Raw genomic sequence first — 12,579 nt, forward strand, 5'->3', positions numbered from 1 at the left:
CCAGATGAGGAAATTCCATCTTAAATTCTTTGTTAGTTGATCTCAGTAGTATAGATTTCTGACTTTTCAAAATCCAGCTCTGTGCCCTTATTCTCCAGATATGAAGATGTGAGTCTTTGGTTCTTTCATTTTAAACCTATGGATAAGCATAAGTGGTCTGTTAACAGGCCTTTTTTTTCTTTTCTTTTTTTAAAAAATTTCATTGCATTTATATCATTGACCTTTGCTTCAAAAAGCATTCAGCAGTCTTTAACAGAGGGAGACCATGAAAAGTGGTGTTGTAAAGGCTTTATTCTATAAGAGAAGTCACACAGGGAAAGCTTTATATTTGCTGAGTGATTTAATTCTTATACATGCAGAAATTGGCCATGGGCCATGAGTAACATGATGGAAAAGCACTACTAGTTGCAGGCTCACAACCAAACTTCCCCACTCCATTCTATATTTTTTTTAAAAGAGAGAAAAAACACCTCCTTTCTTGTTGTTTTAAAATCTAACCAGGAAAAGTGATGCATGGTATCTAGACTAGTCAACCACCTCATCAAGATTCATAAAGCCACTTTTTTTTTTTTAAATGAAGAACTAAGGAGCATATTCTCCAGGGAGAAAGATGCCTGCTTGAATCAGTCTTCTGAGTGTCTAGAGCAGAACTATGAAGAGAAAGGTCACTTACAGGAATAGCAACTACTTTGGGAACACTGGCTATATTATGGTGTTGAGATATTATTAGGTGATTAGGTATTCCAAGGTAATACCTTTTTCTTATAGATGGTGGATTGGGCAGACACTGTCATTAAAAGTAACCGTTTATTCTTTTGTATACCAAATAACCTAATGTCTATAGAGAAATGGGGAGCAAGAATTTTTTTTTTTTTTTTTTTTTGTGCGGTATGTGGGCCTCTCACTGTTGTGGCCTCTCCCATTGCGGAGCACAGGCTCCGGACGCACAGGCCCAGCGGCCATGGCTCACGGGCCCAGCCGCTCCGCGGCATGTGGGATCTTCCCGGACCGGGGCACGAACCCGTTTCCCCTGCATCGGCAGGCGGACTCTCAACCACTGCGCCACCAGGGAAGCCCCGAGCAAGAATATTTTGATGAACATTTTTAAAGCCTTGGAAATTGGCTAAGGCCAGTCTCCAAAAGGTACATTATATCCTTTATAATTTTCTGACAGTATAGTGAGACTTACGTTGACTGATTCCTTCTTGTTGAGTCATAAGATAATCCTGAACTTCATATTTGACGAATACAGATTTACTTTGCTAGATCTTTAAATACCTTGGGGTATTCTGGTGTAAGACTGCGTATATGTATGCAGGTGGGTTTTTGGGGGTTTTTTTTCAGTTGTTTTCTTTTTTGCAAAGTTACTTGAGAGACTTGGAAATGTACATCTCTGTTGCATTTTTAAAGAGAATAATCATCTTCTATAGTATGATCCATACAAGCTTTAATTAAGTTTTAACTAAACATCAAAGTATCTGGGCTTGTGTCTCTGAGAACCTTGGACTTTGTTAGGCTGCAGTCTCTTCAAGCAGAAAGAACTCTCAGCTTTTGTTAAGGAAGACCTGAAGCTTACTGGCAGTGAGAAAAGAGACTGGGATTTATTCTGGGCAAGGCAGAAACAGCTCACTGGGGTCAGAACCTAAATAAATGGTGAATTTTGGTGCTTGGAATCTACAGAATGAAGCTTGATACACAAGTGGGTATCAGATTATTTGGCAGTCAGATTTCCTGTACAAATATAGAGTTAAACTGAGGAAAGGGTCGGTAGCAGAGTGGGAAAGTCTGGCTTTGTATAAGTAAACCTGCCTTTACTAGGTGTGGACAGTAACTTTAACCCTCTGAATTCCCTCTGTAGTAAAATGAGGGTTATGACCGCCACCTTGTAGAGTTATTTTGAGGATTAGAGAGAATATATATTTATTGACATAGACCCTCAATAAATGATGACATTGTTCCATTTTACACTTTCTGTAAAATTATTTGTAAGTCAAGAAATTACGTAACCAAGTATACTAGGCAGCTTTAAGATAGAAATACAGAGTTTGATAGGTGACTTCTCAGGATATAAGGCTTTAAGATATGTTAAGTATTTATTATTTACATAAGCCTGGCTTTCTTTCCTTTCTGGAATGGTTTTGAGTTATGCCTTAAAAATATAACATGTAGAACTGTTTTTCTACTCTTTTTTGGCATACCCTGGGATATTGCAAAGAAGCATGGTAAGTGGGAGAGAGAAGTAAACTTCAACTCTAGCTGCTCAAAATAGTTCTTTAGGATAGAAGGCAAAAGCCTCATTATTTAGCCCAGGGCATGCTGATAAACAGAGAGGCACATCTCAAATTAAAAAAATAATTCTTAGGTTTGTATGCTACAAGTAGAATACACACAGCTGAAAATTGCTTTACTTCCATTCTGCAAAGTTCAACCCAAAGTTCCAATAACTCAAATTTAGAACTTCTATTTTTATTACAGAAATAGGAATATGGGAAGCAGTAGGGGATTACTTTAACTGACATATGTAAGAGCTGTGTAAGTATTAATAATTTTAGCTAAGTCTTCTGAACTAAAATGAACAACCCCATAGGGGCTCATTATTAGGAGCTCAGTCTCTAAAATAATTATATTGAAATGCAGATCTACCTTATATTGTCTCCCATCCAATATGACTGGTGCCAAAATTTTACTGAGATGAAGTCTAAAAACTTGATGTCCAGAATGAGCATATAAAGAAAGGTTGAAAAAGGGAAAGTACTTTAGCTGTTTTGAGAACTCTAGTAATTAATATAGTCTTTCATCTTTCTTTTTCCCTTCCAGTGCTTAACTCTAAAACTCAGTTTGTGTATTGAGCATTTATTTATCAAGCATATATTAAGTGCCTGCAGCAAACCAGGAACTATACTAGAATCTGAGCATACCAAGATGGCTAAGATATGGTCCCTGAACTCAGCAAACTTACCGAGTCAGATGTATGACATGAAAATAGTTAGAGTACACTATTCCTAGGCTCGTGCTAAGTCTTGAAGATAACCTTCTAAAAAACTGCATGATATGGCCTTTGCCTCAGGTCTTTACCAATCTAACTAGAGAAACAAGAGTTACATATATGAAAGAATATAGAAAGGTCCATAATTAGGAATAAAATGTATGGTAGAGAGTGTGTGATGTCAGGAGGCCAAAAGATCTCTGTCGACCAGTCAGGGAAGAGTTTCATGGGAAAAGATGAGCCTGAAAGCAGGAAAAATTTTGAGAGGTGAAGAAGAGGAGAGATAGTCTAAGAGGGGTGACTATAGAGTAAATAAGAAGAGAAAATTTGAAAGAAAATTTGACCGTAATTGCTGATATATTGGATTTGAGGGAGTGATTGGAAGAGCATGGGGTAGAGAGAGGAGAGGTGAAAATTACAACAAAGATGTAAGTTTCACTGATTAGAGAGAGATGATGTCACTGATGTAATTGACCTCTAAGGAAACAGGTTAATAGGAAGAGATGGGATACTAAATAAAATATTTTTCTTACTTTAGATTTTTAGTCTTCTTTTTGGGTTGACAATCTAGAGTTTTTTTTTTTTTTTTTTCTTTTTGAGGTATGCGGGCCTCTCACTGTTGTGGCCTCTCCCGTTGCGGAGCACAGGCTCCGGATGCGCAGGCCCAGCGGCCATGGCTCACGGGCCCAGCCGCTCCGCGGCATATGGGATCCTCCCAGACCGGGGCACGAACCCGTATCCCCTGCATCGGCAGGCGGACTCTCAACCACTGCGCCACCAGGGAGGCCCAATCTAGAGTTTTTATATGGTTTTAATTCAGAAACCAATAGAGGTCCCCATTATAGTCATATTTACTTAGCTATGAATTCCAGTTAATTATCAGAAATATTTTAATACAGCATTGACCGAAAGTAGAAAATCATGTCGAGTTTCCAGCACATTCATTAAGGTCCTGGTCTTCATATTCTTCAGCCAAAAGCTAGATTGCATGAGGGCTGGGTGGTATTTCTTCTCCAGATTGGGCAATGTAGATGCTGAGGGAACTGTGGAATGATTCAGGAATGAGATGTAGCAGTAGTGCCAGTTCTATGCCCCAGTGCTTTTAGTAAATAAAGATTTTGAAGGACCAGGGACTTGTACTCTCCATGGTTCCTTTATCATCTATTTTAAACTACCTAAGTGCAGAGGATTAAATTGTCAAAAATGATTAGTGTTAGTACTTTGTTAGTTGAATTCATATAGTCATGAAGCTGCTCAACTTCCAATTCAAAATAAAAATCACTCAGTACATCTAGTGACTAGAATCTAGTTGAAACTATTTCTACATTAAGATCATCTATGATGGGATGTTAGGCAACAAAACTTTCAAACTTATTTACTTTTGTTCATTGTCTTTGCTTTTATTTGCAGTTCTGGGAAATGTCAGTGCAAAGTGGGTGTCACCGGCTCTTCATGTGATAGATGCCAAGATGGATATTATGACTTTAATAAGAATGGCTGCTTGCCCTGCCAATGCAATAATCGGTCTGCCAGTTGTGATGCCCTCACAGGTACACCCTTTCCTTACCTTTTTATATAATTATTCCACTGTTCTTTTCACTTTGAAGTCCTTCACCTATGAGTTGATTCTCCCAAATAGTTTGTAAGGGTCTTTCTCTTCTAAGTAGGATGTAATAGGTCATAGCAGGCCAAACTCCTGCTACAACAACTTTAAAAAGATATATAAATTTCAAAAATCATATTGGTTGGAGATCCATGGAAGAAAGGAAAACTATATGAACTAAAATTGCAGACAGGGTATTCCTAAGTAAGCTGATGATCAACCAGCCTTTTTCCTTTCAAGGGACATTGCTGATTCTGGGCACAGACTAAGGAGCAGGCTTGGTCCAAGTAAAAGAATTCTTCTTGAGGAAAGAGATACAAGAAGAGCTTCTGGCAGTCATTTGGGGCTTGCGTGATGAATTGGAAACTAGAGGAGCCCTAAGCACAAGGCCAGTTTTCCCACAGGACATAAGCTGACTGTGCAAGAGATGGAAGGCTGTCCCAAAAGGTAGAAAGAAATTTCTCAGTCTTGTGGTGCTTAGGAGACAAAACCTCTTTAGAAAGAGAGGACCTGCTACAACATATAACCATCTCTCTCTCAAGACATTGCCATATTCAGAGGTGCGTGGAGTGGGACTTAGGCTCACATTACTTAAGGGAAGTACTAATCTGTTGCAGTCTTTCAGAGCTGAGGAGACACATGCCTGCTAGGTTTTCAGTCAAAAGCCTTAGAGGGTCATGACAAAGAAGTAGTGATGAACCATAGGTGAACTGATTCATACTAATATTGCAGTCCATCCTCAACCTATCTCAATTTCTGATTGAATTGAGGTGATCCTCTCATTATATCTGTCTAACAGAGGAAAGGGGAATCATCTGTGGTTCTTTGTACATGTGTCTGGCAATCAAAACACTAGACAATGCTCAGGTAGGAAAATGTGACCAATAATAAAGAGAAAAACAATGGAAGCAGACCCACAGATTACCCAAGTGTTAGAGGTAGCATAAAATGACTTTAAAATAACTAAAATTAATATTTTAAGAAAATAGAGGAAAAAACAGACAGGAGAAAAGAGGCAAAATATCAGGAGATTTGGAATCTATAAAAATAATCAAAAGAATAATCTAGAACTGAAAAGTATGTCTGAAATTAATACCTCATTGCATGGACTTAACAGCAGTATACAGTATATACTGTGAAGACAAGGTTATATACCATTGTATACAGTGAAGACAAGGTTAGTAGATTTAAATACAGCTCAATTTGAAATATCCAAACTGCAGCATGGAGGAAAAAAATGCAATGGAAAGAACAGAGCAGGAAAGACATGTGGGAAATAGCCAAAAGGTCTCACATAAATGTACTTGAAGGCTCAGAATGAAAGGGGAGAGATATTGGGACAGCAGCAAATATCTAAAGAGATAATGTCCAAGAGTTTTCCAAATTAATGAAAGACATCAACCCACAGATTCAAACAACTCAGCAAACCATAGGCAGTATAAAAACAAAGAAAACCACATCTAGGCTTACTTAGTTAAACTATTTAAAACTAAAGACAATTAACTTTTCTGCTCTTCAGTCTTCCTAAATGTAAGGATTAGAGATACTTCCTTGGAAATCTCTTTTTCCCCAACAAAAAAAATCAGAACATACTAGTCTGACAAGTACAAGTGTTTTTATGAGACCAAGGTAGCAGAATATTTGAAAAGAAAGTACCCTGGAAAAATGTGTTGAAATCTTATTCTTCATTCTAATCCTGTAGTCTGTGGTGAAACAAATTGATTTAGAAGAAATTGTGTTTTTTTTTTTTTCAATTATGTGATCTGGTCCCTACCTACTTGCCAGTTCTATTTTGTGCTATTCTTTTTCTTTACTGTTTGTGATCCAGTCATACTGGCTTCTACTCCTAAAACGTGTTATGTTCCCCTGTCCCAAGATTCTCATACATGATCTTTCCTCTGCCTAGAATGGTCTTTCTAATATACCTGTACCCGCACCCCTGGCCCCCTTGCCTTATTAAACCATATCCTTCCTTCAGGCCTTCAGTTAAAAGTGACTTCATTAGAAAGCAGTTCATGCTCCAGGCTAAATGATAATTCCCAATTATACACTCTCATATACGCTTGTACTTTTTTCATAGCACATATCACAGTTTGTAATTATATATTTATTTGTGATTATGAGTCATATATGGTTTATTCACTACATTGTAAGTTTCATACCAGTTTTGTTCACCATTTTATACAATATTTAGCAAAGATATTTGCATATAGTAAGTATTTGCTAAATTTTTGTTGAATAAATGAACAAATGAGTGGGGAAACTTACAAAGCAAAGATGAGTTTCAATCCTGGATAAGGACAGAAATGCTTCATCATGCTGAGTTGATTTAAATTGCTCCCTAGCTCGTTTATGGTACCAGGAAGCAGTCTACATTGCTGGTTCTCATTTCTAATTTTCCTTGCAGCAGCAAGGTAACTTTCTTTAGTGTCATATAAATCCCAACCTGTTTTTGCTCAGGAGATAATTTAAGGCAAAAGAAATCCTTTTCATGGTTATGATTTCTAAAGCAGCTAGTCATAAGAAATAAATGGTTTCTCTGTTTGGAAATATAATAAAAGTGGTATCTAATGTGAAAGAGTGCAAATAATATAAAACTGCCAGCTTAATATAAAATCAGTCTTTCCTTTTGTCTCAAACTTTGAAAAGAATTTTTTTCAACAGTGTTGTGATACGGTTGCCCTCTGGTGGCCACTTACTGTGTTTTTGCAGTTCTTATTCCCCCCACCCGCCTAGTCTTTATCTATACCTTGTGTTTTAGATTGAAGTAGATTTTTAAAGTAACCTTTTCATGATACAATATATTGAGAAAAATATTTTGGAAAGAAATATGTCTTAAAAATATTTCACTGATCCAGTAATTCTGTTTTCAGGAATCAATTCTTAGGAAATAATTTGAAATTCATAAAAAGCTTTATGTTCAAAGATGCTCACCACAGTGGCAGTTATAATTCTAAAAAATAAGACAACTCTATTTCTAACAGCAGGGAATGAAGCAAATTATGTTATCTAGGCAATACGTGATAAGAGCACAGAAAGTGAAATCTTGACTTACCTTGTACAAATTACTTAGCCTTGTTTTTTCACTTAGAAATTTGGGATTATAACAGTAACTGCCTAATGAGATGTTGTGAAGATTAAATGCAATATGTACAGTGCCTGGCTAGTTACAAGCAGTCAGTAAATGGCAACTATTGTTATGTTGCCATGAAAATGTTTTAAAGAATGAAACATAACGACATGAGAGAGTGAAAGAAGCAGGGTATACAATGACATGTGCCATATGTTTAGACTATTTAAAAAGCAAAACCCAAACTTCTCTATATAAGGAGAGATGCAAGGAAAAGTATTCAAAATCTTAATGACAGATTTCTTTGGATGATTTTTATCTTGTTTCTATTCTCCTGTATTTTTCTAGATATTTTTCTAGATACTTCCCTTAAAATGGAGGTGGGAGGGACTGTCATTTTTAAGCTAAAACTTTATGTTCACATAGTGTACCTCTTTTTAAGAATTTAAGGTGACTTCGTGTATTCATAGTGTCTCACGGTGAGTACCTTGACTTGTCAGTAGCTTGACTGAGTTGACCACTCCTTCATCCTTCATTCGTCAGTGACTTTCTTCACTTTAAGATATCACACTTTCCTGGTTTTTTTTTTTTTTTTTCCTCCTCAGTCAGCTCTGCTAGATCTTCTTCTTTTCACCTATAAGCACTGGAGTGCCTCAGAGGTTTGTTTGCCTTGACACATTTGTCTTCTGCATTTATACTCTCCCTAAATGATCTCATTCAGTCCCTTGGATTTAATTTAAATGCCATCTACAAATGAGCTAATTACCAGATTTACATTTCTCCCTTGATCTCTACACTCAAAGATCTAACAGTGCACTTGACATCTTCATTTGAATGCTCTAAGTCAGGGATCCCCAACCCCCAGGCAGTGGACCGGTACCAGTGGACCGGTTCCTGTTAGGAACCAGGCCTCACAGCAGGAGGTGAGCGGCGGATGAGCAAGTGAAGCTTCGTCTGCCGCTCCCCATCGCTCCCATTACCGCCTGAACCATGCCCCCACCCCCCCACCCCCCTCCATGGCAAAATTGTCTTCCATGAAACCAGTCCCTGGTGTCAAAAGGTTGGGGACCGCAGCTCTAAGTGGCAAGGTAGCCTTAACACATCCAAAACAACTCTTTATTTTACTGTATAAGCTAAGCCCGCTTTACTCCTAGTGTTCTCCATTTTGGTGACTGGCACCATAGGAGTCACATTTGCTTCTTTTGCTTACTGCAGATCCAGTCCGTCAGCAAGTTCTGTCAGCCTGACATTCAACATGACCTTCACTGCTATCATCCTTGTCTAAGCAACTGTCATCTCTCTGAACTACTTTAACACGCTCTCATCTGATCATTCTGCCTTCTCTCTTGTCCTCTCGTCCTCTGACCCCCACCCCACCACAGTCCAGTCTTATATAACAACCAGCGTGATCTTTTAAAAATGTAAAACCAGATCATGTCGTTCGCATGCTCAGACCCTCCAAAGTCTTCCTATCCCTCTTGGAATAAAATTCAAACTTCCTTCCATGACTACATTTTTCTGGCCTCTGCCTTTCTCTCTGACCTTATCTTCTGTTACCCTCTCCCTTGTTTGCTTAGGCTGGCCTTCTTTCTGTTTAACAGGTTGATGTTTGTCTTCTGTTGCATAGAGAAGATTAGGCATCTCTTTTTATAACAAAGTACCTTGCTGCATTTCTGACAGGTTTATATGTGAACTAGAGGTAACGAAATAAATAAGGAAAAGGCTTTTTACAGGTGGCGACTTATGCTTTCAAAGCTTTGTCACTGAATTTGGTTGGAAAAGAACCCTACATTCTTTTCTTTGACCAGTTATTTTCTTGGTTACCCCCACCAGATTTTTTTGATGCTTAGCCAAAGAGCATGAGATCATCTTCAGGAAACACTTATTCTTTTTTTTGGATTCACTCCTTTGGCCATCTTGCAGCAAAGAAAATGTGAATTTTAAGGCAGTATTGTTATATTTGGGAGGTTCCAGGCAGAGCATAATGAACAAAGTTACACTTCAGCTAATTTTTATGTCATTTATCATAAAAGAAAGATTCTCAAATTTCAGATTTTAAAGGGAACTTAGATCTCATCTTTCCTAGTTTGTAGAGGAGGAATTTTTTTTTTTTTGCAGTACGCGGGCCTCTCACTGTTGTGGCCTCTCCCGTTGCGGAGCACAGGCTCCGGACGCGCAGGCTCGGCGGCCATGGCTCATGGGCCCAGCCGCTCCGCGGCATGTGGGATCTTCCCGGACCGGGGTACAAACCCGTGTCCCCTGCATCGGCAGGTGGACTCTCAACCACTGCGCCACCAGGGAAGCCCTGTAGAGGAGGAATTTGAAGCATTATATCCTATGGAATATTTACATATACCCTCTGAAATGTTTACATTACATTAAATCATTGGGCAAGGAATTATTATCCCATTTTACACATTAAAAAAAGTGAAACTCAGAGAAGCTATTTGCTGAAGGTCACATAGCTGTAAGAGGTTCAGCTGAGAATGGAACTCATATCTGACATGAAATACATACCATTTTTCTTATGTTATGTTGCCTCCCAAAGAGGAGTTCTAAGCTGTTAGAAAAGCAAATTCATATTATTCGTTCCTGCTCTATATGGACTTTAAAAGTTATGATCTTTATTTTTATTGTAAAAATCAATCTTCAATTTGTACATGAAATGTTTTGAAATTGCTTGAGCTTTTGAAGTATTTTACAATATGCATTTGATAGATTTTATAATGTATTAATTTTGTAATCAGAAAAAATTAAGATAGTAAAAATAAAAGTGATAAGTGCATACTAGAGACAATTTAAAAATTAGAGGGGAGGGGCTTCCCTGGTGGCTCAGTGGTTGAGAGTCCGCCTGCCGATGCAGGGGACACGGGTTCGTGCCCCGGTCTGGGAAGATCCCACATGCCGCGGAGCGGCTGGGCCCGTGAGCCATGGCCACTGAGCCTGCGCGTCTGGAGCCTGTGCTCTGCAATGGGAGAGGCCACAACAGTGAGAGGCCCGCGTACCACAAAAAAAAAAAAAAATTAGCGGGGAAAAAAACACTTAAAGGACTGTTGCCCCTCACACTATTGTTAGCATTCTGGTGTATTTATGTCTTATCTGTCTTTAATTTATTAATTTTCTTTTTCTATAGCTGTGTTCCAGGTACATGCTATTTTTAAAGCAATGTAGAGTGATAAGTTTTTAAAAACTGATGAGTTTTATTGTTATACTTGTTTCCTCCTTTACTTTTCAGATAACATATTTACCATGTAGGCTTATTTTTTCTTATTGATTTCTCATTGTGGCTTGTGGCATAAAACAAATTGAAATAAGAAAATCTTCTGGAAAAAAATATTAAATATTCTAATATAAATGGTTTAGGAGAGTGAAGCTGTATTGTGATAAGCACAGCGACAAACTTTTGAAGGTCTTACCTAGAATAGTAGAAAGCCCCAAAATAATAAGCATGTAGGTCCAGTAACATTGTAGGAGCAAAGTATTAAAAGTATATATATATATACTGTTTTTTAATAAGACCTTTTCTTGCCACATTGCAAACGGCATGTTATTGGAATGCATCCTTATTCTGTTTCAGAACTATTAATTTTTGAGATATTTTTATATTAAAGTTTAGGACATTATCAGAAATTTTTCTTGAAAATTATTTCTGTTGGACATTTTTAATAGGGGGAGAGCAGGTAGACAGATTTTATACATAAAGCAGGTTTTGACTTTTCCAACCTGCAGAACACTTTGACATTTATTTTATTTTTAGAGCCAAAATCTACAGTTTCCTAGTATGTATTTTTCAGCTATTTTTATTGTCACAATGAAACATAGCTAAAGAGGGATCAGGATATAAGAAGATCTACGAAGAAACCAGTACCTTAAGTGTTTATCAACGTATGAGGATATACTACTTTGTTACGTATATGAAATACATCATTAACACTATCAGGCCTTAAAAAATTATATCATTAAAAGTGATATTTACATGCAAATTTGATTTAATTCAGAGTTAAGTGTTCATATAATAAACTTAAAAAAATGTCTTTCTGAATAAGTACATGAAGTTTCAAGGAACTTTGCTGTAATCACATAAGAATTGAGATTTGAGATGTACGTTAATAATTATCATTCTTTCGGTTTTTCAAATCTTGTTCCAGTTGTCAGACCATTTTATTCCACATCCTCATTCTCGCTCCCCTTTTTTTGTAAATATTTCACTAGTAAGGAAAAGAAATCAAATAAAATTACTTATGATACTTCTGCACTGAACTATATTTAGCTTATCATGTAAAAATTTCATTGTCTTCCTAGATTTCTTTGTAGAGTTTACTCACTTATTTTTGTAATAGGAGTTCTGAGTGTCCCTTTGAATCTTTGTGGAATGTAAATTACACTACGCATTTTTGTTTCCTGTTTGCAGATGTTATGCTGCTTCAGTGCCTGTAGAATGTCCTTACTAGTAGGGAACCAAAGGAGTATTATTAAGAAACACATAACTTTGCTTGCCTCCTTCCTTTTCATTTCCTTTATTAATTGTTTTCATTTTTATTTTGAATTTTTAAATATAAAGCCATATGGAGAGGGACTTCCCTGGTGGTCCAGTGGTTAAGACTTTGCCTTCCAATGCAGGGGGAGGGTGTGGTTTTGATCCCTGGTTGGGGAGCTAAGATCTCATATGGCTTGGGGCCAAAAAACCAAAAACATAAAAAACAGAAGCAATATTTTAGCAAAGTCAATAAAGACTTTAAAAATGGTCCACATCAAAAAAAAATCTTAAAAAAATATAGAGAATAATATAACAAAGAATTAATAAATATTAACACTTTGGTATTTTGCTTAATATTTATACATATTTGTAGTTATATATTTGAAATAGAAAATTTCAAATAGAGCTGGAACTCTTCCTCTTTGTTTTCTTCCCTGCTCTCG

The 12,579-nt window shown here is 37.2% G+C and overlaps 1 protein-coding gene across 1 annotated transcript in view; it reads left to right on the forward strand.

Annotated features, from left to right (window-relative positions):
* MEGF9 (multiple EGF like domains 9) overlaps window positions 1-12,579 on the forward strand; it is a 78,629-nt gene that overhangs the window by 61,202 nt on the left and 4,848 nt on the right. Inside the window, exon 3 of the mRNA XM_081237664.1 lies at window positions 4,397-4,536. Coding sequence (XP_081093790.1) covers window positions 4,397-4,536 — 140 coding nt within the window. The remainder of the gene's footprint in view (window positions 1-4,396; window positions 4,537-12,579) is intronic.

Source organism: Mesoplodon bidens (assembly GCF_964165515.1).
Source record: "Mesoplodon bidens genome assembly, chromosome: 6".
Classification (NCBI taxonomy): domain Eukaryota; kingdom Metazoa; phylum Chordata; class Mammalia; order Artiodactyla; family Ziphiidae; genus Mesoplodon; species Mesoplodon bidens.